This window comes from Canis lupus, chromosome 15 (genome assembly GCF_003254725.2).
Source record: "Canis lupus dingo isolate Sandy chromosome 15, ASM325472v2, whole genome shotgun sequence".
Classification (NCBI taxonomy): Eukaryota; Metazoa; Chordata; class Mammalia; order Carnivora; family Canidae; genus Canis; species Canis lupus.
Genome location: NC_064257.1, coordinates 44,390,475 through 44,416,927, shown reverse-complemented (window position 1 = coordinate 44,416,927; position 26,453 = coordinate 44,390,475). Strand labels below are relative to the sequence as shown.

The following is a 26,453-nucleotide window of genomic DNA, read 5'->3' as shown; positions in this document are numbered from 1 at the left end:
ACACCTGGCTTGCTTTATTCCAAAAGCAAGGAAGCATTTGCCCAAATTGGCCTTTTCCCTATTACAAGACAAAAAGCAGAAGTGGGAAAATCAGAGAAAGGTCGACTCATATCATGCCATGCCAACCAACATTTAATTTGCCCAATTTTCAGAACTTGAAATGTGGGCTTTTTGTTATGATTTAGATAATGGCACTTCTAAGTGCTCACTAAAAGACGTATGCACTTGGAAGTGTCCAATATAGAATTTTCCCGTGTGATGGTTTGGATTCATGTCCTTAAATATTTATGATTCAGTAATAGAAAATACACACATTTGGAAAAGCATAATGTGCTGCCTCAATTTGCACAATCTCCTCTTAGTTTTTTGGAAGGCCAAAGAGAATAATGCTCTATTACCTTAAAAGAACACTGAATTAGACAAAAGCAATTAAGAAAATAAGAAACAGAGCACATGAAATTGGTAATTTTTGAGTAGCTCTCCACCTATTCTCATTACCCTTTAAATTTTAGGGCTTTAAAATTAAATGCATTGAGATTCCACTTCTGAAAAAATGGAAATTGCTACTTATTTCATGGAGTCCCTTCAGTTAAGACATGTGGTACTTTTTTGGGTGAAGTCAAGGCCCGTGGGAGGCCATTGCAAATTTTAAGACACCTTTCCTCAAGGTACTGCCACCTACTGTTATACTGTCACAATAAGTACATAAATTTTTGATATCTGTGATGTGAAGCAGGCCCTTCTAAATGTGGTACCTTTGTGCAGTGCATAGCCTGCACCACTCTTGCAGCTGCTCTGATACAAGTGTCGAGTTGAGTTGTCTTTTCATGGACAGTACGTTGTTTTCAACTTACCTTTGTTTTCAACTTAACTTTGAGTTTTCATTTTTCAAAGAAATTAAACTCATCCTTGAAAACAGTAAATCTTTTTTTTTTTTTATGTGCATATAGCCTGAAATTGTTTTGTGCATGGCTCCACTTGGCTTTTTTCCTTATTTCACCACACCTTTCTCAGTACTTTCTATTCTTGCCCTCCATTGTCCTGTAAGTATCACTCCTGCCATTTTTTTTTTCCCCACCTGAGATGTCTATACTGAACTGATGTGGTTGAAACAATGTGCTTCCAGAACCATTTGGTATTGTGTTATTGTAAGGAAACAAGTTTCAATCTCCTTTTGAGGATCTAGAGAGGGCTGTACCTTTTCTTCATTTCCCACCAGCCCTGCCACCTTTGCTTCTGCTGGCTTGCAACAGTGTTCTGTCTTGTTTGTGTAACTCAAAATAGCCAGGGATGAAGTATAAATGTGTAAGTCTCCGTAAGTAGACATCTAGCTTTCTCCCTTTGCTGCCTTTGACAAGTTATGCACGGGTGACATGACTAGGAGGTATATGTGGTTTAGGTGCTAGCTCAATCCTGTTCTTCTCATCTGGGATTTTCCTCTCAAGAGTGTCTCCTAGAGACATATCAGATATGCAAGGGGTGACCTCTGTTTCAGGATAAAAAGCCCTCTTGGGTGATGCAGCAGACCTTGGAGCATCCCCATTTCACTGGCATATTGCCTACAACGTCCACAGGACAGAGTCTGGTGTCACTGCAGGGAAGACTGAGTTTAGCTGTTCTCTGCTCACCTCAGCAGAAAGCCTGTTGTCCCTGCTGGAGCACAAAGTCAGAGTCCCGTGGGAGATCCAGGTCCCTCACAAGCTGACATTTCGCGGATCCGGACATGCAGGTTCACTTCCGTGGCCTGCAGTTGGCTCCGGCTCCCCGGGTCTGGCCTCCTCGCCGCAGCAGCCCTCCACAAGGCCTGGCATTGTGCTCCTTGTCCTGAGAAGTTTCCTGGCCCCGCAGTAGATGAATGCTCAAGCTGCAGCCGCAGGAATTGTTTCTTGAAAACTTGGTGTTAGGTTGTACAGATTGGCCTGCCTCTGAGACAACCCTAAATAGAAGGCATTTGTACTTTTGAAAGAATAAAATTTAAAGAATAATAATAATAAGTTACCAATATATATTTCTTCCCAAGATGCTCTATTGTTCTTCTGTAATTATTTTCAACAGCCTCTCCCGTCCACAGCTTTTGGCCTTTCTCCAGCTCAAGTGACTGATACTTGGTGGAGTCATGACTTACATACAGTTGTGTCTGCCTGGGTCTTAAAACTGCCTTCGATTACATTATTCCTCGGCTTACTCTTTAAAAGACTGAGAGGCTCTTTAAAAACAAAGGATCCTGAACTATAAAACTTAGTCTTTTTTTAAGTTTTAAAAATAACTTTTATTGGTGGAGAATACAGGAGAACATAAAGAAGAAAAAATAATCATGCTATTTAGAGACAGCTGCTGCTGAATTGGTGGTGTATCTCCTGGCTGAATTTTTGTCTGTGTATGTGCATATACTTTCCTATAAAAATTAGATCCTACTATAGATACAGTTTTTCAGATTTCTCTTTTTAGCTAGTGATATACTAAGAACTTCTTTCCATGTCAATAAAAGTAACTCAATATTTATTCTTTTAATGTTTACACAGTATTCAATGTTTGCATGTGTCACAATGTATTTAATCAATCCCCTGTTATTAGATATTAAGGATTTGGTTTGGTTTTGTTTTCCCAAGTTGTTGCTAATATAAACAATCTGAGGATAAATTGACAAAAAAAAATAGTTTTCAGGCTTTTGCATGGTTTGTCTAATGGACTTTCAAAAAAGGTCAATCTGCAGTTCTACCAGAAGCTAATTAAGAGATCAAGAAAATATTTCAAAGGTCTTGTGCTTTATCATTAGAAAAATGTGTTTTTTTACCAATTGAGAAACTAAAAATTATATTTTATAGTTAAAACCTTTTTATTTATTGATTCTTAGTGATGTCAAGCATTTTGTTCACAGGGAGGCATTTGTATTTGTTCTTTTGTATATTTTCTTTTACTGTCATTTATTCTTCTCTTTGGTGGTTTGTCTGGGTTGGAATTTTTGTTTGATTGTTATTGATTTTTTTATTATGAAAAATTTCAAAACAGAGTAGAAAGAATAATGAAATAAACCACGATGCTCCCATCACCCACTGAAAAAACATTTGCCACGCTTTATTTCATGACCCTGTTCTTCCCTACAGTTTATTTTTTTTAATTTTATTTATTTATTCATGAGAGGCACAGAGAGAGAGGCAGAGACATAGGCAGTGGAGAAGCAGGTTCCCCATGGGGAGCCCGATGTGGGACTCGATACTGGGATCCCAGGATCACACCCTGAGCTGGAGGCAGATGCTCAACCACTGAGCCACCCAGGCGTCCCTTTCTGTACAGTTTAAATCACATACCAGACAGATATCATAACATTCACTCTCAGATTTTTTTATATATTTCTCTAAGAAATAAGAATCTTTTTCACAATACCATTTAACACTATACAGAATCAACAACATATTTGATTGTTTTTAATTGCCAAGAAAGTTCTATTTGATCACCACCAGCCAAGTATATACAGTTATATCAATGGACTAGGAGGAGGAGACACATCTTAGCTTTCTTGTCAACTCTGAAAATTAAAGATGAAAATCTGGTGTAGAATGACCTTGGTTCTCCATCTGCCCACAAGCCCCATTTAGAAACCCACTGAGTCTGCAGTGCCAGCCTCAATTTGTAGATAAAATGTCCTGGCTGAAGCCTGCCAATGTATAGCAATTTATTCACGTTTTATTCAGTACCATCCTTCTTTCTTTGAAAATGTGTGTACCTAACATGATCGACGACTGGGTTTCTAGGCCTGCCCACTGGGGTTGTAGGTCTCTGTCATGTCCCTTTCAAGCTTGAGTAGGGAATTTGCTATTTTGGATGGTCAGAGTTGTCTTCGGGTCAGAGGCTTACAGTCATTTCCCATCCCCATGTTCGAATTCTTTTATTAAAAGAAATACATTAAAATCGGGATGCCTGGGTGGCTCAGCGGTTGAGCATCTGCCTTTGGCTCAGGTCGTGATCTTGGAGGGAGCCTGCTTCTCCCTCTGCCTATGTGTCTGCTTCTCTCTTTGTGTCTCTCATGAATAAATAAAATCTTAAAAAAATACATTAAATCATTCAAGAATAGGAGGTTCTTATTTCTGTGGTGTTGCAAAGGGAAAGGCACTGTTCATGAACATCATTAAAACTTTTCTTTCATTGTAGATGATTCCCTTTTTAACTGACTGCTAGAATGTTCATAATAAAATTGGCACTGACTGTTATACCTAAAATGTTAATATCTGGGCCCATTTCAGAAGCAGCAGCTAATGTCTCATCCAAAATGAAATTGAGGGCCCAAGTTGGAAGTTGGGAGGACCACATATAGTCTAAGATGACATGGAGTGATTGCTACACTGTAGCAAAATGACCTGACAAGGGTTTTGTAAAGTACTAAAAATTCTTTTACAGAGATCTGTAGAACTGAGCATTTTGTGTATTTCAAATAAAATCATGTATAAATGTATAAAATATGTAGTAGATATGTAAATAGATCAAAAATGGATTAAGCATCTCTTATCTCATAAATTGTTAGCAGAGAAATTAATTAAGGCCAGTGATATTTGAGATAAAAAACACTTCCTTAAAATTCAGGTGTTAATCATGATTAATTAAGTTGAAAATGAAATAATGTTACTTGATCTTTTATAAACAATGAAATATGAAAAATAAAGTGCAGTGATGTTTTGTTGTGTAGTTGTGGGCATATTTTCATGCAAGCTGCTCCAGCTTCTCAGAATGTTTCTTCTGACCTTAAAGTACTTGAGGAAATGTTAAGAGAGTTATAGCTAATCCTAATAGTTCCTCTATTCCTTATCTTCGAATAATCCCATCTTTTTTATTTGATATGTGGGAAAACCTTTAAAAAAAAAACAAAGCAACCCTTTCTTTGGCAAGGACCGTCTTCTGTTTTTGTCAGCCAGGTCTCTTGCCTATCTTTTCTGGAAGCTTCTGGAGGCACGGAAGATTGCTTTTGTGACTAGTGCTTCCTGTTCACTTCAAGAAGTTAATGCGGTGTGTCACTCTTGGGGTGTGTCTCCAGGTCGAAGTGATTTAGGGGTCAGAGTTTTTAAAAACCCAGTGCAGTGGTTTTAGATTAATATATGGAGTTTCAGTCCTTTAAAAAATAACAGGATATATCAATACAGAAAACTAGTATTGTACTGATGTGAATTAATAGCTGAGGCTTAGTGGAGATTGAGGCAAGCCCTGTAAACAAGGCCATCTGGAGAGGTGGTCCAGGGGCCAGGGTCTGCTGGGAGTGGGTAGCAGCTAAAGAGAGAAGATGCTGACCCCCGCAGAACTTTTCCACTCCAGAATGGCCCTTTTGGTTCTCCTTTTGCAATATATAACTTCTCAGAAATATCGGAGTCAGATCATTTATTCTTAAGATTTCCTTAAAAAACAAAACAAAACAAAACAAAAATTAACCCAGATTCTTTTGGACATATTTTACGCAGCTCTTGGAAAAAATCCTGAGGCCCTGTTATGTTGTGTGATACATAGCTGAATAGATAATCAAGTACTTGAAAATACACCATCTTTTTTTAATTGATTAAAGAAAAATTTGTAAATTCATGTGCAAATGAAGTCAGAATATCCCTTCAGCATGATGTGTCTGCAACTCTTACATTAATAGAATTTCATTCTATCCTGAAGTATAGAGATCCTTCTGGGTTCTGAGTAAAAACTCACTATAGAGCAGTCTCTTTCCCGTGTTTAGTCTTTCTTTTCTGTTGGTCATTCCCAAGTGGAGCCCTAAGAGTTATTATTGTCTTTTAGAAGAGGAAAAAATATTTCTTCTCTGTTGCTCCTTTGAAATAATTGTGTCGTTATTTAAAGTACTTTTTCCTGGGGCGCCTGGGTGGCTCAGTCAATTAAGTGTCCGCCTTTGGCTCAGGTCATGATCTGGGGTCCCAGGATAGAGCCCCACAATGGGCTCCCTGCTTCTCCTTCTCCCTCTGCCCTGCCTCCCACTCATATGCTCTCTCTCTCAAATAAATAAATAAAATCTTAAAAAAAAAAAAAGTAAAGTACCTTTTCCAACTTTCTTTTATATACTGTATCCACTTTGTTCTTTTCCTTTTTATTTTGCTATTGTTATCAACATGAGAATTCCTGTAACGTTTGGTTTCAATGCTGGTGCACAGGGAGGGTGGCTTTTAAGTAGATGGGCCTTCTGTTCTGCATGAAGCACAGCTCCCTGTTGGCACTGAGATGTTAAAGGTGGAAATATTTGTGCCACAATCGGCACTTAGCAAAATGTATCACTATTTACAGCCATAATCTTTTACGAACTGTTTTATTATTTATTGTAAATCTTTCCTTCTCACAGCCCCATGCTGTTGACCCTTTGGTCCATGCTGTCTGATGCCTGGAACTGTCCAGCCACGGTGACAGCAATGCCCCCTCAAGTTTTAGCTCTTCAGTTTTCCACAAGAGACAAATGAAAATACACTTTCAGTGTTCATTTCACTTTTATCCAGAAAAGAAACTTGGATAAATAAACATCTTGTCTTTTCTAAGTAGCAAAAGGCAAGAAAAGTAATGGGGGAGTCTACACTGGTAGCTTCCAGATGCTGCTTCTGAAAATTTATACTCATTAACTAAGTCTTTCAGGTAGCCTGTTTGTGTCTGGGCCCAAAGGGGATATGCCGTGGCAGGTGGGGATTTTGTTATATGAGGACAGATGATGATCCCTTTCCTACTGGCCATTAGTTTCAACCTCTTACTTTACCAACTTTTCAGCAAAAATGTTAACCAGAAATAAATCACTTTGTGGCAGTTTTTCCCTTTTCCCCTTCTTTAGTTCACTTTCTGTTGGAGAGGCTTTTTCATAGTGAAATGACTAAAATTCAGGCAGCTGGGGAGTCAGGAAGTGAGAGCCATGCAGCAGTCACAAGCTGGCTGCTTTTCTGGAAGAACTGGGAACCGTCTAAGTGACTAGTTGAAGGATAGTACAAATGTGCTTCAGAGTTGAGCATATCAGAAAGTCTGTATTTCATTTATTGTTCTCCCTGGGGAGATGCCGACCCAGTTCATGCTGTGTTGGGCACGTCCCGGAGCTCCCCTCTCTGCCACCTTCTCCCACCGTTGCCATCACTGCAGCATGAACGCAGTGCCGGCTTTGTCCGCTGCAAACCTGGGCCTCCGCCAAGAGCAGGTTGGGGGCGGCGGTGCTTTACCAACGCATGAGGCATGGGAGAAGAAAAGAAGCTTAAAGAATACCATCTCAGCATTCTGGAAATTGCATTGCTCGGCTCCAGATTGCAAATGCTGTGTCTTCCATCCTCAGAACATAGGCAGAGTTGAAGATGGCCAACATCATTGGAGATCTAATCCCATTAAGCAAGCACATACTATGCAAGCATGCTCCAAGTGTGGGTTTTTCTCCTCCTCTTCCTGAAACATAGATGCCAATCTAGGTGGCTGAAAGATTAATATACAATGTGTATGTAGCCATACTGCCACCATGAGCTTCATATCTGTGCTGAAATAGAGGCTTCTGAACACCTGATCACCTCATTCCTCTAACCTCTTTGTTTAGGCTTAATAGCAGAGATGAGCTTGCCCTCAAAAGCAGTGCGTGCCAGCAGTAGGGAATGTTTAGGATTGCAAATTGACAGGCCTCAGGGTTGCAGAAGTTTTAGAAAATTGGGGCATATCTTCTAGAGGAAATAAAGACTAAATCATTTTCACTTGCTCTATTTCTCCATTGAAAAAGTTCTTTAGAGATGCCCGGGTGGTTCAGCGGTTGAGTGCCTACCTTCGGCTCAGGTCGTGATCCTGGAGTCCTGGGATTGAGTCCCACTTCGGGGTCCCTGCACGTGGAGCCTGCTTCTCCCTCTGCCTATGTTTCTGCCTCTCTCTCTGTGTCTCTTATGAATAAATAAATAAAATCTTTAAAAAAAAGGGGGGGGATTTCTCCTCTAGTTACCTGAGATCCCTCATCCTGAAATGGTTGCTCCCATCCCCCCTTCAGCCCTCCTTCCTCTCTCTTCCTTTTGCTCTGTCCATTCCAAGGAGGATCTGCGGTTCCTGTACTGTCCATGAGCTCCCTGGATATTAAGAGATCACAGGAGAGGTGGTGCAGCTTAGTGGGTAAGAGTGCAGACTTCAGTGCCAACCTGCTGGTAAAGGGACCTTGTGAGGATTAAGTGAAGTTAAAGTACACAAAGTATTTTAGGACAGTGCCAGATAGTAGCAATATATGCATCAGTTGCTACTTTTTATTGAGCATGTCCTATGTACTGAGAACTTGAATGTGAAATACCATACTTAACCCCTGCAGCAGCCCTTAGAAAGAAAGCATTTTAAAAGCTTTTTCCAGTGATGAAACTGATGCTGGAGAGGTTGCTTATGTGATCAGAAGGCACTTAACTATTAAATGGTTTGGAACTCAGACTCAGATCTTTCTGATGCCAAACTGTGTGCTAAACCACTGCACTCCGCGGAATGAACAAATGCAGTGGTGCAGCTGCACATGTGGCCTGGGACTGATGCTCTCCGTTGACCTTCTAGAGTCTCTTTTTAGATAAGACCTCACACTAGACTTATGCTGCCTTGACCTGTGAAAGTTTCTTTATTGATTCCTTGCCCCATAACATTACTTGTCCTTTTGTGTCTCTTTAGTATTCAGTGTGACTCCCCCTCCCTCAGAAGAAGACTTTTCTGTTCTATGCAGGATAAAGCTGCACCCGGGGTAGAAAATTATTTGGAATGTTGTTTTCCTCAGTGATTCTCTCCCTTTCGACTCAATTTCTTATGAATGGCTTGGTGATAATAGGGCTTCATTCCTCACATCAGTGGAAACCTGCGCTGTTGCAAAGAAGACGTGAAGATGCAGAGCTAGCCCACTTCCACTACTTAGCAAGACCTAGGAGGCTATTCCCAGCATACGGTGCGGCAGCCTTGGCCCGGCTCACCTGGAAACCTGAGGGCTGATTTTAAATGCACCTATGGTCTTACCTGCACTAGCTCTTAAACTGTTATTCCATCTGCCTGTGTCACTGCTGGTTTGAAGCCTTGGCCACCGGCGTCACGATGCCCCACGTGGGACCGCTACTCTGGTCCCCTGTCTTGTCTTCAGCAAGCCCCCCGGGCAGAACTTCCCGGGACTGAAATCTTATTCCGTCCCCCACTTTCTTGAAGTACAGCAGGGCTTTCTGCTGCTACTGGGACAAAGTCAGGATCCCTGCACTGCAGCGTGCCTGCCCGAGGCTTTGGGGCCTCGTGTCCCTCCTCAGTGCACCTTCTGCGAGCTGCGCAGCCTGGCTGAGTTCTCTGGCTCTGCAGGGGACACTTCCCAGCCCCTTGGACGCTGACCACCCTTCCCTCCGTTCAGGTCTCAGCTCGGTTGCCGTGTCTGCAGGAAAGCCGTAGCTGGCCTCCCTGGCCAGGCTAGACCCCCACTGTAACACCATAGCCCTCTCCTGCTTAGCAGTGGTCTCCTGAACATTTCCCTCTCCCGTGCCCACACAGGTCTCCCTGAGATTTGCAACCGTAGCCACGTTTGCTGACCACTTTGCTCCCAGGGCCTTGCACCTAGTGGGCACTCACTAGATGGCTACTGTCAGGCCAAGGGAATGAGGGAATTACACGTGTTTCTCTGTGGCAAGAAGGGTAATATTTGGAGATACCTGTTAGGGGACCCCTCTTGGGATTCTTGATGCCCTCAGAGGGAATCTCCACATTTCAGGCCAAACAATTGGTGTGCTTTCCTGAACTCTCAGATTTCTAGGTGCTTTCAATAGCCAGAGTCACAGTAACATGGAGGCCCATTGCCTGACCTTTACCATGTGCCCGGGGACCAGCCCCTGGTGTTTTCCTTGTGAACTGTCCACTCAGATACAAGGGTAGCTCTGCCCTCTTGTATGGAAGCTCCAGAGCTCATGAGGTAGGAACCCAGAAATCTTAACACTCTGGGTTTGACCCACAATCCTCCATGGTCTCTACGTCCCTAGAAGTCCTTTGATTGTAAACAGTTTTCTTACTTGGAAGAGTTGGACATTAACCTCGTCGCCCAGAAGTCAACAACTCTTCAAGGGCAGCCCGGGTGACGCAGCGGTTTGGCGCCGCCTGCAGCCCGGGGTGTGATCCTGGAGACCTGGGATCGAGTCCCACGTCGGGCTCCCTGCGTGGAGCCAGCTTCTCCCTCTGCCTGTGTCTCTTTCTCTCTGGGTCTCTATGAATAAATAAATAAAATCTTAAAAAAAAAAAACACAACTCTTCAAAATCAGAGTGACTTTTTCTTCATTTTATACAAGAAAACTCCACACTTTCGGTCAACTTGTAAGGAAAAGTTGGTTCATTTATGCTCCTCTTTGAGTTAGACACAGGTATGGATAAAAAGTATCTCACATTTATTGAGCACTTCGTGTTTACCAGGCACTATGAAAGCACATTCTATGGGCTGTCTTACTCAGTCCTGACAGCTTCTCTGTGAGCTGTGGATGCTGTGATCATCCCACTACACAGGCAAGAAACAGGCTCAGAGAAGCTAGGTCATATTTGTAAAGTCACACAGCCAAAGGTGATAGAGCTGGAATTTGAACTCAGAGCTACCCACCTTTGAGCACATGCTGTTAACCACCATACAGCATTGCCTTGTCCTCTCAAGGATGCTCTATCACTTGCAGGTGATGAGCTGTCTGACATAAAACAGTATGTTTCCCCATTTCCCATTACCTACTAGCCTATAGCCGTTTCACTCTCTAAGCCTATTTAAATGGTCTTGTATTTAAGATATAAGTAAAAAGCAGGTGTTAAATCTAGCCTAACAGTCACATAAAATCATATTGTTAATTACGTCTTTTTAATAAATATATGTCTCCCATTTTATCTTAATATTTCCTTTCAATATTTAATGACAGTAACCATAGCCTTGAGGCATGTTTAGAAAAGCAACAGCGGTCATGGCAGTCCTAGTTTTGTGTGCCCTGCAATCTTTTCCTTCCCCTGCTCCGCTGTCTTGCCGGGACCTGATCCCTGCGGGCTGCCTCTCTCCGGCTTCTGGGAAGGTCTCCAGCTCCTGCTCCCGCAGGTGTCCCCAGCCTTGGGCTCCATTCACCCCCTTTTCTTGTTCCCCCAGCCTCTGTGATGGTTGCCTCCCATTCATCGTGGCTCTGGGCTGCATTACTGCCCCTATGGGCCCTGCACCACCTGTGTACCAGATCCCTCCAGTAAATTTTCTCTGTTGCCAATGAATTGGGCTTTCTGTTCTGCAGGCTGGAGTGGACAACTGCAGTATTCTCACATGTGATCGCGGTACTTATCTGCAGTTTACTTTAGAGGGATGGATAGTGGATGCTTACCATTGGGTTGACATCCTCTGGTTCAAAACGTCCAAAACCTTTGTGTTCACAGTTGCTGTGGTAGTAGAGCAGAACCCTGGCTCGGTGTCTGACATCCCTGATTCTAGTTCTTGCTGAGTCACTCATGGAACTTAGGAATCACTCGGGTTAGAGCCTCAGTTTCATGGGAAATCAAGGTCTCTCCAATTAGATGGCTTAACTCCTTCCAAACCAAGGCATTTCTAGGATGCAGTCACAGTTTCCGTGGGGACCAGTGAGTTGTCTCCGTCAGCGCGATAGTCCCGGACTCTGGCCTGCCTTCTGTCCTTTGTGTTGCATGCTCTTGGTCCCGAGGGCTCCGGTGACAGAATGTGGGTGAGCCAGGGCAAATCTGTCGCCTCTCTGGGAAGAACCTCAAGAACTGTCTGATTCAGACAGTTGTCTACATTTGGCTACAACACGCTTGCATGACACCATAGCACAAGAGTAAAAGTTACTGCTCAGCCGTCCGGACGGTGGGTTTAGCAATGTTTCAAAGATGATATTTCATATAGTCACCTTAAGTCTAAAACCAACCAGCAGAATATACAGATGGCACTTGTCTGATGTCATAGATTTCTCTTATTCCATTTTAAACACAATCTTCTTATATTCTCTAAACTCCATTTTAAAGAAATACCTTATCCTGCATTTGTGTATGTTTGTAGGTGCATATAAATATATATGAGTGTGTATATATGTATATATTTGGGGCCAGATGCTCTGGATAATGTAAGTAACTTTAATTTACTAAACTTCACCCCCTCCCCCCACCCCAGCCCTTTCTTTTCAGAAGATACATTTAGACAATCACCATTCACCTCTAATTCAAAAGACCTGCTGCCCAGTGAAAATGTGCTTCACGGAAGAATATCAGCGCCAGGTATGGAAACATTATTGACTTTGCTTCTGCTGTTGGTTGCTTAAAATTACTCCTCTGAAATGTGTAAATTTTCAGATACTTTCAGCTTAGATGTGGAGGTTATTCATATGAAGCTAGGTTTTTAAAAAGAGGAGAAACTCAATTTAAACAGCCACAAAAGTTTATTAAAGTAAAGTGTAGGCAGTAATAAAGTGCTTCATTTTTGCTTTCAGAGCTTATTGTTCTTTACCTGCTGATGTTTCATTCATATAGCAAATTTCTTTTTCTTTGAAAGAGTGAAGTATAACCTGCAAATAATTTGCTTTACACGCTGTTCGTATTTCAGGCAGGCAGGCAGGCAGGAAGATATAGAAGGGCAGTGGCGAGAACTAATCGCCAGCAGGGAAGGTCATGACCCGAGTGGGGTGTGAGTGGCCACAAAGACCACTTTGGTTTCCACGGAAGCAGCACAGCTCATTAAGATAATCTTGCCACCTGGATTCCGCCTCTCTTCTTAATCAGAGTATCTGCATATATATCCATCTAATGCTCCTTTTTGCAATCTCAGCATCAATACATAATTAATGTATTATCCACTCTTCCCTTAGCATTTCTCCTTTCCAGAGTAGAGGGCAGGATGTGTTTGCTGTCCTGTTATCAACAGCGTGGCCAACCCTCAGAGCTTGTGTGTGTGTTCTCAGAGTTATTATGAGATGAGAACATTTGAGGACCAACCGTGCTGTATCCCATCTTCCTCACTGGCCTCCCATCCCCACGCCCTAACACCAGTGCAACAGCCAGGAAACTTCCTGTTGTTGTAACCTTAATTCCAGCCATTGAGAGAATTTCAGAAGCTCCCTGTGGCCTCTCCACCCATTTACTTGTCCAGGATGGTGTGGGAGACCAAAGCTACGAGTGTTCAGGAGAAGCTCACAGCAGGGCTGTTGACCAGGAATTCCTGCAAGAATAAAGTCCAAGTGTCCTCCACACACCCAAGGAGCCTGGTGTCACAGATGGCTGGAGATCTGAGTGTTTTGCAATTCAGAAAGAGCCAAGTAGCATCTTATGAAATATTGGCTTGGGGTATCACAGGTCACTGGAAGTAGTTTGTGACAAACAGTGGGGGGAAGGCAACTCTTTGTCACCCTTTATTCTTCTAATGACAGATCCATTTCTTCTCATCCCCAAAGAGTCCATGCTTTTTAGCTTTGCAGGACTTTTTAATTTTAACACCATAAATAACATGCTTACACAAAAACACATTAATTACATAATATCTGGTTCTTGAGGTGGAGAGAAATTTTACTTAGTTGATGTCTTCATTCTCAAACATTTGAGGCTATTTGAACTACTGTTTACTTCCCACAGTGTCATTTTGAATAGCCATCTCCCTGGTCCCCAAATTATCACCCTGCTGTTAAGTTGATGGATTGTGACTTTCTAATGTCAAAATAACTGCCTAGGACCTGCCTGTCAGAGTGCTGTGACCCATACAGCCAGCATCCCATGATGTATATACAAACCCCGCATTGCTGGCTTAATGTTTGGCTTGGCTATATTTTAAAGAAGGGTTTATTGGTCAAGTTACAACTCGGCCTCAAAGAGTGGTATCAGTGTGTTTGTGTATAGAGGGGGTTTCTGTGGTTTGCTTGATAGACATATTGCAAATTAGATAAACTCCCACTTAAAAAGTTAACTTTTATTTTGGGTGGTAAGTCAGCATAACTGGGATTTTTAAAACTTAAATCCACTGTTTTGAGAGATAATCACTCTATACTTCAAAAAGCCTTCATTTAGGCAAAGGAAAAGCAAAATAACTATATTTACATTTGCTAAAGTAGACATCTAAAAAAGGACTTTTAAAAAAATAAACAAGGTGAGAAAATGCTCTAGAAATGGAATCAAAATTAGAAAAGTTTTAAAATGACCAGGACAACCTTGTAGTCACAAAGTTCTCATAATCTGAACACATGTTTTGTAAGGAAAGCCTCAATAACGTGGACTAATTGTGGGGAAGACCAATCTGAATTAACAAGAGCTTGCATTCCGGAGGCTTTTCAAGAAAACATCTCTTTCAAGTCTGGGTAGCAGTAAATGGCCACTGTATTCCTACTGCGGCTTCCCAGTCTCTTATCGTCAATTCTGAAATCCAAAAAGCTCTTCCAACCACAACTTTTTAAATAAGTTACTTGGTGGCAAAACCTAATGGGAGGCTATCTATAGACTATGTACTGCCAAGGGTGACATTCATACATTTTGCTACAGAAATATCAATATGCTTGATTATAAAGGCCCACTGGGGTGTTAACATAAAATATGTCTTAGGCACCATATTAGCATTCTGAAATAAGAAAAAGTATGAATCCCCAAATACACCAGAGCCCAGGAGTCTCAGGTAGATACTGTGGACCTACAGTTATTCTAGGGCTCTGCTAAGTGCAGTGCTGGAAGCAAAGAAATTAAAGCTACAGCTGAAGAACTGAAGGTTCAAAGGTATAAGAGTCGTGGATTCTTATAGAACATTTTGGAAGACTTAGTGGGCAGCAGATTGCTAAGTCATTGGAGATACGGCAGGCAGGAAGCGTCCAATGGGGATGTTCTCTCACTAAGGCGGCATTATTAACAAGGGCCTGGGTTAAGGAGAAAAGGAAGAGGTGGGTAGGAGAGGCAGACAAAGGGCTAGCTCACTGGTTTGGGAGACTAGTTAGCTTTATCCTAGGCAGGTGGAATTAGGGAGCAATAGTTTCTGTGCAGAATTGGGGAAACCAATATAACTTGTTGTTAGTGTGTAAATAAAAGCCTCACAGTCCTTCAAAATCTTCAACAGTTTAACCATTACCATTAAAATATTATTTTTATTCTTTATTTACTTAACAAACTTCTTTTGAGAGAGAGAATGCAAAGATAAATATCGTCCCAAAGAATGGTCTCAGATTCCCAGTTAGGAGACACCCTAATCAGTGAGGTCTAACATGCCTCGTTCCAATCTAAGAAGTCCTTTGCAAATGCTGAGGACCCATAGCATTAATTCAGCAATATGTATTGGTATGTATTTATGAACCTCCAGTCAATAGGATGTAGCTCTCTTCCAAATACCTATGGAGTCGGACCCTGGAGCAGAGGAGGTATGCCACAGAGCACCCCGTAGGCCCCACAGCTCCAGACCAGAGGCATCCATCCAGCGTGTTGCGATCGTGCCTCAGGCCCATGGAGAACGAGGCAAGCAGTGTGGGGGGTAGCAAAGTGGGGAGAGGTGGGTAGGACCATGGTCTGTGAAGAAATCGAGAATAGCACAGTTAACTAGGCATTTGCCTCCGGCAGATGGTATCTGAGACACACAGCTGCCACCATCCCAGAGAAACAGAATAAACACAAGAGCTTCACGGTGTCCTGGCCTTCGTTGGTGCCACTATTTCTAGACTGACTTTCCTGAGAACCAGAGATTATTCACGTGCCAAGACCTAACATTTTTACTTGCTGTGAATGTCTTAGGCAGAGGTAACACCCAGAGTCCTTAATAAAATGAGTTCAAAGCTGCTGTCACCTTCTGCTGGAGGGATGTGGGCACCAAATATCCTCAAAGCCACTAATAGATGACTGGGTGCGCCCTGGGTGTTGTGATGCCGATGGTGATTTTACAAAAGAAACAGCGGAGCTTTCCTATTAGGGAGGAGATAGAAATTCCAGGCGGCGTATCGTCTAACGTATTTTGTCTAACTTGCAGTTGTCTCACTGTGTAGAAGGTTTACATTCGTAGAGGAAAGACGGCGCGGCCAGGCAGGTGCTCTCGGGGTGCCCCGTGTCGGGAGCGGATTACTGTCCCCCGGCAGCCACTCCCCGCTTGCCCGGCGGCCTTCCAGAAGCAGCACTTCTGTCTCAGCCCCGCTTTCAGACAATGTGGAGCTTCGATTCTGTTTTATTATGATTCTGAAGGCACAGTATGTTTGCTCTGTATTAAGCCAAAAAACAAAAACAGAAGCAGAGCGAGTGTGAAGGGAAATGTGGGTCTCCGCGGAATTCTCTCACGGAGCTTGGAGCCACTGATGCTTCTGGTTGATAGTTCAGATGGAGCTTAGAGCCAGACAATGCACAAGGTAAAAACAATTACATTTCTAAACCCCCACCCTCATTACCTGCCAGCGCCCCTTAAAAAGAAAACACCACTTTTGGTGGTGGTGGTGGTGGTGGTCGTCGTCGTTGTTTAGGACACAGAAGCAAGACGTAAAGAACATGGGGAAAGTTTAGTCCCTTGCAGGACTTGCCCTGCCGATCGGGATTGGCTGTTAAAGTTAAAAGACTGGTTTGGTTTGGAGCGGCTGGCCTTGTCACCAGGCCAATTCTCGATTGATTTTCCACCCTCCTTTCTGCCCGTCAATCTAATACAAGTGGTAGCACCTCATACACTTGGCTGAGGCCTAGGAAAGCCAGCCTTGCATTGAGTGCCACCGGGGCTGATGTCAGCCTGTCCTGCTACTGGCCAGACAGGGAGAGCTGCCTTCAGACTGCTGGCTTAGGAGAGGTGCAGGTTACCTTCCTTCACGTTAACACTTACCAGCTCAGAGAAAGACAGACAGACAGACAGAACTGTCCTGCATTACAGCAAAGTGTTTTCTTTAATCCTTTTTCAAACACAGCAGATTCTTTTTAAATTCAGGGCAAGTCACAGATAAACAATCGAATGTTGAGTGTTGTTGGCGTGTATCATTTTGTAGCTTAAGCCCCGTTTTGACTGCACCAATTCCTTGTGTACAGAGAAGGAAGCTAATATGATCGACCCTTGAACAACACAGTTTGAACTGCCCAGGTCCACCTCTATGCAGCCTTTTTTTTTTTTTTTTGTCCATAAATACAGTATGGTAACTGTGAATGTATTTTCTCTTCCTTATGATTTCCTTAATAACATTTTCTTTTCTCTAGCTGACTTTATTGTAAGAATACAGTATAGGGTACATACAACATACAGAATATGTGTTAACTGACTCTGTGTATTACTGGTAAGGCTACCGGTCAACAGTATGATACTAGTACTTCCATTTTGGGGGAGTCAGAACTTATATACAGGTTTTTGACTCCATGGGGTCGGCACCCCTAACACCTCTGTGTTGTTCAAGGGTCACGAGTTATTAGGGCACAGGACATATGTCATCGCATTTAATTCTGAAAACAACTCATTGAGACATGGGAATCTCAATGACTAACTGGAGGTTCAGGGAGATATAATAACTTTTTTTCCCAGTTTTATTGAGATATGATTGACATATAAGATTCTGGTTTTGGTATACAACATAATGATTTGATATATATATTGTAAAATGATTACCACAGTGTAAGTTTAGGTAACATCCATCACCATACATAGTTACAATTTTTTTTCTCATGATGAGAACTTTTAAGATCCACTCTCATAGCAACTTAAAAATTAACAATACAGTATCGTTAAATAAAATCTTTTTAAAAACCCAACAATACGGTATCGTTAACTATAGTCACCGTGCCATACGTAACATCCCCATGACTTATTTGTCTTATAACTGGAAGTTTGAACCTTTTGCAGAGAGATTTAATAGCTTGTACAAAGTCGTGCCACTGGGGAGTGGCAGCACTGGAATTCCAACCCAGAACTGCACGATACATTCTCTTCCTGCCCACCATGCCACCTAAGTCAGGTGAGGTGTCTGGCAGTGAGCAAAAGGAACATGTCTCTACAGTGTTTGCTCACACATACCCACACTTGGCATTTGAAGTATCACTGGTGGATTGCCCTCTTTTCACCAGGAGTAAAAAGTAGTCCTTTTAGCAAGATATTTCAAAGAAGTTAAGATAAGAATATACTGTTTATCCATGTAATTCTAATTTTGTCCTCTTCCCTTCCATTTCTCTCTTTTCTATCTTCCTTTAATACTGAGATATCTGGTCATCATAGTCCCTTAAAATGTTTCTTTCAGTTACAAAAACTAAAGAAAGAGTTATTGTTTATTTTCAGTAATTTTTAAGAGCACCTGAGCCATAGAAATAGTTTCAGGAAACTGTAAAAACCCTCCTGATTAAATCAAACGCGTAGCACTGAAGGTAGTGGGGATCTGGTCAGCAGTGTGGAAGAAAAAGTTCTAGACTGGGAATCGGGAGAACCCAGGTGTAATTCTAGTCCAGTTTCCAGGAGAAAGAGAGTAGAAGGCCTCCAAGCTTCTTCCATATCCCTTCTTTTTCAAAAACTCTGCCATCTGGAACTTCAGCCCAGGTGCCTTTATTTTCTTTGTAGGGCCCAAACTAGAATGTCAGGACCGAAGAAAAACAGGAGTCTCTGTCCCTGAAATTCCACCCCTCCCACTAAGAATTGGGGGACACAAGAAGGGTTTCTAGGAAGCTAGGATGTTCTGTTTCTCTCTCTGGCTGCTGATTGCATGCATATGTAATTTTGTGAAAATTCACCAAGCTGTGTGCTCTGACAGTACTTCTGCATTTGTTAGGGCTAATTGGCTTATTCACAAATAGGTGGGTCTCCATGCCAAGCGGTCACCTCCAAGCCATCAATCTGAGTGCACTTTCACTTCAGAGACTACGACAATGATGATGAGGACAGCATCCTTTCAATTATCCACCTTTTAGTCTGCAGGAACATTTCCATTTGTAGCACGAACTTATTGCCCTGAACTAAATGACATGGAGGCTGATAGATCTGATTCCTGTTGTGTTTCAAATTGGAAAGCTATTCTGTACGGTTTATAGCACTTCTTTGATGTACTTGCAGTAGATGAACTGTAGTCTGTCCAGCTGTTTACCAGAGGGGGGAAGTTTTCATTGTGATGGATCTTCCTGATCCAGATAATGTTATTTGAGGCTAAAAGAGATGTGCTCACAACTAGCCCCGTCTGTCCCTCACCAGCCTAGTTTGGTCTTAGAACGTGGGCAAATTTCAAAAGAGAGCTATGGACTCCATTCAAAACTCCTTGTAGAGAAAAGTGTTTGCATCAGGCACTGTCAACTTTGTATCACAGTTAGCCCTTCTCAAAACTACAACTAATGGGGTCTCTGCAGACCAGCATTTGTGGGGTTCACACACTAAAGTGTAGGCCCACGGTTTTTTAAGGGTGGTAAGCTTTGCCAAGGAGAAATTTGTACCCAGTTTGGATGCCTCACTTGAGCTATCTATCAAGAGCCACGAAGACAGGGGGAGAAAAGAAAAACAACTGTGGTTGTTTGGCTAAGCCTCTTTATCTCTGCCCACATGGCACAGGGGTTGAATCACTTGGTACTGAAGATAATCATCAACACTTTCATGTTTGTTCTTTGTGGGGAATGTAACAGCCAAAAGCCCTGGGGGCCGTGGCCACTTTGGCCCTAGCCGAGTGTGTTCCTGAGAGCACAGCAGATGTGTATGTGCTCACATAAAATTTTCTGCACACTATTTATAAGGCCTCGGCTGTGCCTTGTAGCCATGATTTTTACTTTGCAAAGACTATTGAGGTGCCTCAAGAATGAATAAAAGGCCAAATTCTCAAGAATGTGTAATGGATGATGAAGAGTATTTGTTTAAAAATTGGAATGTAGTAACCTCTGGCTTCTGTTTGGGACCGGCTAATTCAATCTGCAAGGCCTTTTCTGTATCTACAATATGTTCTTCCATTCCTTTGCTATATCAAAAATACATATTCTCATTTCATGCAATTTCTACTTTGTGTTTATTTCTTTGCAGCGCAGCCGCTGCCCTCCAGTAACCCCGGTAGAAAAAACAGTCAGTGCAAACTAGACCACGTATTTTCATTGAAACAAAGCCATTCTGTATTCCATATGTAGGCCAAATGAATGCTTCTCCATGATAAGAAGGACACCCCCACATCACACCCCAACCCTTTCTTGATGTCGTTACAGGAATGACAGTCGGGCTTCATTTTTTGGCAGTTCTCCCTCATGAAGCATCTTTCCATTTCCAAGTACTTATCATTTCTGTTGTCCACGTATCATCCAGAAAAGAAAAGTCAACTAGAGGCACAAAAGTATGGGTAGTTGAATTTGCTTAATGATATTTGGTTCCCTGTACCATCTGCTAGAGTTCAATTGTGATATCCCGTGCAGAAGTCCCTCACGCTCTTCCAACTCAACGGGTCCCAGACTAAGCATAACATTTCCCCTGACCCTTCCAAAAATAATTAATCAGTTTATTGGTTTGTTAATTGATTAAAGCCCTCCTCTCTATCCTGCAGTTTTCTTTCTTGGTGGATAGCATCATCATCGTCACCCACCATGACACAAACCTGAAGGTTGGACACCATGTGTTTGGGTTTCCTTAGAAGCAGATCCTGAGACAAAGATTCAAGTGTTGTTTTCTAGCAAGTGATACAGGAAGCCCTGGGAGAGGAATAGGGAAGAGAGCCAACGAAAGGAAGGCAGTTAGTAAAGGGAATGTCATCGCACAGGTCACCTTCTATGGACAATTAGAGTTAACTTCTGGGAAGCACTGGAGGGTGCCCACCTCAGCTTTCCTCCCCGGGAGGTCAGAGAGCCAGGATATTTATGTGGTCAGTCATCCATCAGTCAAACCTACTCTCAAGAGTCAACTCCCCAGTACTCTGGCCTCCTACACAGGAGGACAGAGCAGGCTTCAGGGACCAGAGGAGCCCTTGGAAACATATGCAGGTGCTGGCAGTGGAAAGGCAGGCATTGAAGCGGTAACGGCCATCATTGATGATGATGTATTAGCGGCCTGTCTCTCATGATTACCTCTTCCTCTCCTTCCACTTCTGCTCAGTTACTTTTCCCCCGGAGTGGATTCTCCCCCACAGCTCTCTCCTAAATGCATTCTTCTCTTTCAGTCCCAACCACCAATAACTTCATTCAAGTCTCCAGCATTGGTCCTCTGGATTATAGCAGCCTCTGATTGATCTTGCTTTGTCCAGGGTCACCCCCACCAGTCCCTTCTCTCCATTCTGCAGTCATGCTCTTTCTAGAAAGTGGATCTCATCATGTCACTCTCAGCCCTGTTGGCTTCCATTCCCCTCTGGAGAAAGCCTAACTTTTGCACACACACTCTCCTGGACACTACCTGTTGGTTTGGGTTTTTTGGATTTTTTTTTTTTAAGAGTCTCTTTTCTTTGGAAATCATTCCCTGCCACTCCAAAACTGGATTAGCCACCACTTTCTTTGATATCCTTGGATATTCAGAATTCCCTGTTTACTCATCACCTTCTTGATTAACTGCAAGCTCTTTGATGGGCATAAACAGTCTTGTTAATCATTCTATCTCCCAGAAGCTAGCACCTAATATAGTTGCCCATCAAATCATAGGACAAAAACATATTGTTGAAAAACCATGCTGTTTGTAAGAACTAGTATTAAATGTTCGAAGGAGAGATCTGATAAGGCTTTGATTATAACACAGATCTGGTTTTGACTACAGATAAAAATGGATCCCTTTATAAATATAAGATGTGCAGTAAAACCCTTTCCAAATATAGTTGGTCTCTCTATCTAATGTGAGTAGCACACTACCATGATGTAACTCTCTTTTTTAGAATTAAATGGTTTAGCTTGACAAGAGAAAGATTTCTGTGCTGTTGCATTCATTTTTTTTCACCTTAGATATAGATCTAACTTTCAACCACCAAAGAAACTATAGGGCAGCATTTTTGAAGTCAGAGAGTGGAAATGGAAGTACAAGAAGAGTTTAGATGGTTTGATGTGAAAGGCCAGTAGCTGAATTACTGTTATTATTACACTGATTTTCACCTGTAATAATAAACTTACCAGGCATAAAATTCCCTATGTCATTAATCTCATATTAAAAAGCCTGGAATTATTTCATACAGAATGTTTTTCCCATCTGCGAGCCAGCTGCTTTATCAAACGAGTTTCTCTTTTAATGTAAATTATTTTAATTTAAGGACAGTGTTATATTTTGATCCAAATAGGGCAAGAGTTCACATAGGAGTCTCTCATAAATACTAAAGAGAAATTTTGTGTGAGACAGATTTGAATTCAGGCCTGAATCTCCCTGGAAATGAAAACATCCCCCACCCCTTTCAAATCATTAAAAAATTATACATGGCTTTTTCCTCTTGCTGGGAAACACGTTCCACAAATCTTTTGACACTTCTTCCATTGCTTCTTACACATGAAGAGAGAAGCTGTTTTCTACAGCTCTCAGGCTGCAGAGCTCTCTGGTCTTATAACCCTCTCCTCGCCTCTTCGCCTCTTCGAAAGACCATGGAGTTGGCCTTCCTAGAGCTGGAATGAACTCACATGCACAGCCATTCTTGCCCTCAGCTCCCTCCTCTCTTAGTGCCTCTGCATCCTATCTCATCTCAAACCTTTGGTTCCCTTTTTTTCTACTGTGAGCCATTGTGGGGCTCACAGAAGGCAAGACTTCATTGAGAACTCTATTAAACACGTAAATAAGAAATGTGTTCTCACAGTTTCAGAGAAATTTGATGGTCCATGTTACTTTGTGAGCTTGGAACCTGATGTCGCATTCTAGGAATTTAATCAACAAATAGACTTGAATAAGTAACACTACAGTATATGGACAAGATGTAAGGTATACGGACAGAGATGTGCTTTGCAGCATAGAGATTTGAAACAGATTCAATGTCCATAGGTAGGGAGTGGATGAAATGAGCCATGGGACATTGCATGGAAAACTTCACAGCCATTAAAAAAAAAAGGATGAAGGGATCTAAAAAAAGAATGAAGGAAATCTGTAGGAATTTTATTTAAAAAGATGTTCAAGAGATAATGTTAGATTGAAAAAACAAACAGAAAAAGAAACTGGTTACATAAAGCAGGTGTAACATGATCCCATTTATGTTTTTAAAAAAGAAAAAAAGAAGTGATGCATTTATGTGCACATAATATGCTTGCATGTGCATTGATAATTTCTCAACCAATAGACTGTTAACAGTGACTACCACCAAGGAGTGAAAAGGACTGGGGTTGGGTGGAGAGGGATATTAAGGGAGAGGTATTCGTTTATTTTTCAGTTTATATCCTTTGTTCTATTGTTTTTACCATTAATTTGCATTACTTTTATAACTTCTATAAATTAAAGAAAGTGAAGTGTGTGTTAAAATCACTTTTTTAGAATCTGTTGTTTACACATATGACTTAGAACCTTAATGAATAATCTGTAAATTAAGTGCACTACTAAAAATAATAGACAAAGCAGTGATTCTCAGCCACCTTCCTTCAGTGAGCAACCTCAGCTGGAAGCCAGTGAAGTGACTGTTTTGTACAGTTCATGAGAATATAAGGCAGGTTACAAATCCCCTTGAATGGTATGATCCCATAGTATATAAAACTCAGGAAGGATAAATGTAGAAATATTAATTGCTGTTTCTGTCTACTTAGGATTTCAAGTGATTTTTACTTGTATTTTATGGACTTCTATTTTACAATAAACATATATTATTTTTATAATCAGAAAACATCAACAAGCTACCTTCATTTTGAACAAGGAGAGATTATCTTGTATGTTCTGGTGCTGAATGCCTGACACCAGATCTTTCTGGAAGTTTCTGTCATAAGGATGTGGAGCTTTGGACAAGGAGATCAGCTTCTGCAGAACCACATTAAAATGCAACCCCAGCAAAAATGTTAGACTTTTACCTAAAAGCAACAAATATGAATGGAAATATTTTAAGCTAGAAGAGTTGAAAATGTAAGGGAAAAAAAGCTTGTAAGTGGTGTTTGGAAGTAGAACCCATCTTAGGATATCAAAAGCACCTCAGACTAAGTAAGGCATACTGTTTCAATGCCTTGTGTTTATTGGCACCTACTACCTTCACGATTTCCCCATCCTCTGTTACACGCACCCTTGGGTACTTTTTCCCATCCAGGCTTTCCAGTCAAAATGACTCATCCATCTGCAGAATCTAATTCCTGCCTAAAGTATCCAGGAATGAGTCACTCAATCGGTTGCTTCTCTTTTAACTTGAATGGAATTAGGCTCAGGGACTTTGGTTTGAAAGATTCATGAATGGGTGGGTCCCGGGAAAGGCAGTGGTGAGGTTATCTGGGAAATCAGCTGTATTATAGAAATGAGAAAAAGGCTGGGGAAACAGAATAATTTAGGGAGTCAGACAGCCCAAAGGGAGAATGATTTACAGAAAAAGATTAAGTCCAAACTCTGGCTGTCAGTTTTTGCTAGAGGATGGCAGCAGGAATTAATTGGTTATATGGATTTTAGGTAAGTATTTTGTCTTTCAGGCAAAATGACTCATACCAATTATTTTCTTGCTCACTAATTTTGTATGTACTGTGTAGGTACATGCCAAAAGAATAGCAGGGGAAAATTTTACTCAGAAAAAAAAAATGTGTACTCTTGCAAATGCTTTTAACATGTAGGCATGCTTTCGGTATGTGAAAGTTATTTTTGACACTATTTTTGGCCAAATTGGTTTTCATTTTTATGAAAAATGTTAATTTTTAAAGCACTCCGGTCTATCTCCCAACTGTTACTTTTATCACTCGAAAATGTGGTATTTTAAAAATATCATCACTGGTGTCATACTAAGACTTGCCTTGAATTACATGCCTTTCATAGTAATTAATGTTTTTTTTTTTAAAAAGGCATTTGGACATGAAAAAGGAATAAAAATGAAAGTTCACCAAAATGTTCATAGCAGTTGTCTTTGAGTGGTGATGGATCTGTGGTTGTGTTCCTTTTTATTTTTTTTCCACTTGTCTGTTCTTCTCATTTTCTATCATCACCATGGAACACTTTTATAAAGAAAGAAAACTAATTTATTAGAGGGAGTAAGGTGTTAAGGAGCAGAGAGAAGGTTCACCGTGCTTTAAGTTATACTCTAATAATTATGGTCACACCCAAGATGAGTCTTGTTGAAGGCTCCTAAACGTCTTGTGTTACAATGACAAATATTGGCAGAGTCATTTCTAAAATATTCTGTTAAATATCCTGCAAGTTACTAACAAAGAGCTGGAGCCCTCATGTGAAATTCGTATATGACCACATTCATTTAAATATATATTTTGGTTTGGGTACTTACTCAGCTCACTTGAGGACCAGTTAGAGCTTCAGGATGGTTACTTATTTTGAACCTTACAAGGAAGATTAATGAATTAAATTTACCTTAGGGCACCCACTGTTGGAGCAGAACTGCACACTATCTTATTTAACTTGGCCGTGGAAATAGTGTTTCAGGGAACACTTCACTGGAGAATTGCATCACACTGCTGGCCTCATAAATGTCATTCATTTAGGCATTATTAATAACATGATAGCTGCTCTGGAGGAGATTTTCAGGAGTTCTACCAAAACAACAACAATGAGCATTCACATTTCTATTATATCTTTTTAGTCAATTACAAGGATACTCTCAGTGGCTACAGACAGGTACACTGACCCTCCCCTTCTGTTGGCTTGCATTCTGTTCCATCAGGGTTGAGGGACAACGAGATGTTATGAAATGAGGATGATGTATAAAAGGATTTGAGTTAGGGGCGCCTGGGTGGCTCAATCAGTTAAGGGTCCGACTATTTGATCTCAGCTCAGTCTTGATCTCAGGGTCATGAGTTCAAGCCCCACAATGGGCTCCACTCTAGGTGTGGAGCACCACTTAAAAAATAATAACAACAATAATGTAATAAAAATAAAAGGATCTGAGTATCATTAAATATCCGGTAAACAGTGTGAGAAGCCATGGTGAGAGGTATGTACCAGTGGGATGAAAAGAAAGTTCATTCACTCATCCAACAAATAGTTAAGAAGCTGCTATTATATACCAGGTACTTTTTGGTCTTGAGGACCAGCAGTGAACAAAACGAAGTCTCTGTCCTTATGGGGTATACACTTAAGGGAGAGAAGTAAACAATAAGCAAATAATTACACAGAGTGTATATAATTATGTACACACACACATATATAATAACATCCCTAAAAACATGTTATATATATTTATATGTAATATATAATAACACCATAGGAAAACTAAGCAAGGTGGGCAGGGGGTGCGGTGGTGGAGAAAGCTCTCCCTAAGGTGTCTAGCAGAGACCTGCAGCAAGCGTGGGAGCAAGTCTTGTCGCACCATACACCAAGTGGGGTAGAGTGTTCAGGGTAAAGGGGGCAGTAACCTGAAGGCCTGAGGGGAGGGCGAATTTGGCAGGAGAAGTGACAGCCAGAGGAGAAGCAAGGCTGGAGGGAAATAAAGGAGAACGGCTTATAGGGAGGGCTTCATGGTGAATAGCGGGGACTTGGGCTGTTAGTGCAAGTATGCCAGGAACCAGTGGAATGTTTAGAGCAGAGAAATGGCATAATCTCACTTCCA

General features: G+C 41.6%; 1 protein-coding gene and 1 non-coding gene across 9 annotated transcripts in view; one reads left to right on the top strand and one right to left on the bottom strand.

Annotated features, from left to right (window-relative positions):
- Positions 1–26,453, top strand: part of ZNF827 (zinc finger protein 827) — a 166,937-nt gene that overhangs the window by 98,542 nt on the left and 41,942 nt on the right. For all 8 annotated transcript variants that reach the window (XM_025438833.3, XM_025438835.3, XM_025438837.3 and 5 more), the window contains exon 8: positions 12,095–12,198. In XM_025438833.3, coding sequence (XP_025294618.1) covers positions 12,095–12,198 — 104 coding nt within the window. The remainder of the gene's footprint in view (positions 1–12,094; positions 12,199–26,453) is intronic.
- The window catches only part of LOC112654370 (uncharacterized), a 100,216-nt gene continuing 88,838 nt past the window's right edge, over positions 15,076–26,453 (bottom strand). Inside the window, exons 11-14 of the transcript XR_007402295.1 lie at positions 25,259–25,437; positions 23,609–23,775; positions 20,430–20,523; positions 15,076–15,447 (exon numbers count right to left, since the gene is read on the bottom strand). This is a non-coding gene — a transcript (uncharacterized LOC112654370). The remainder of the gene's footprint in view (positions 15,448–20,429; positions 20,524–23,608; positions 23,776–25,258; positions 25,438–26,453) is intronic.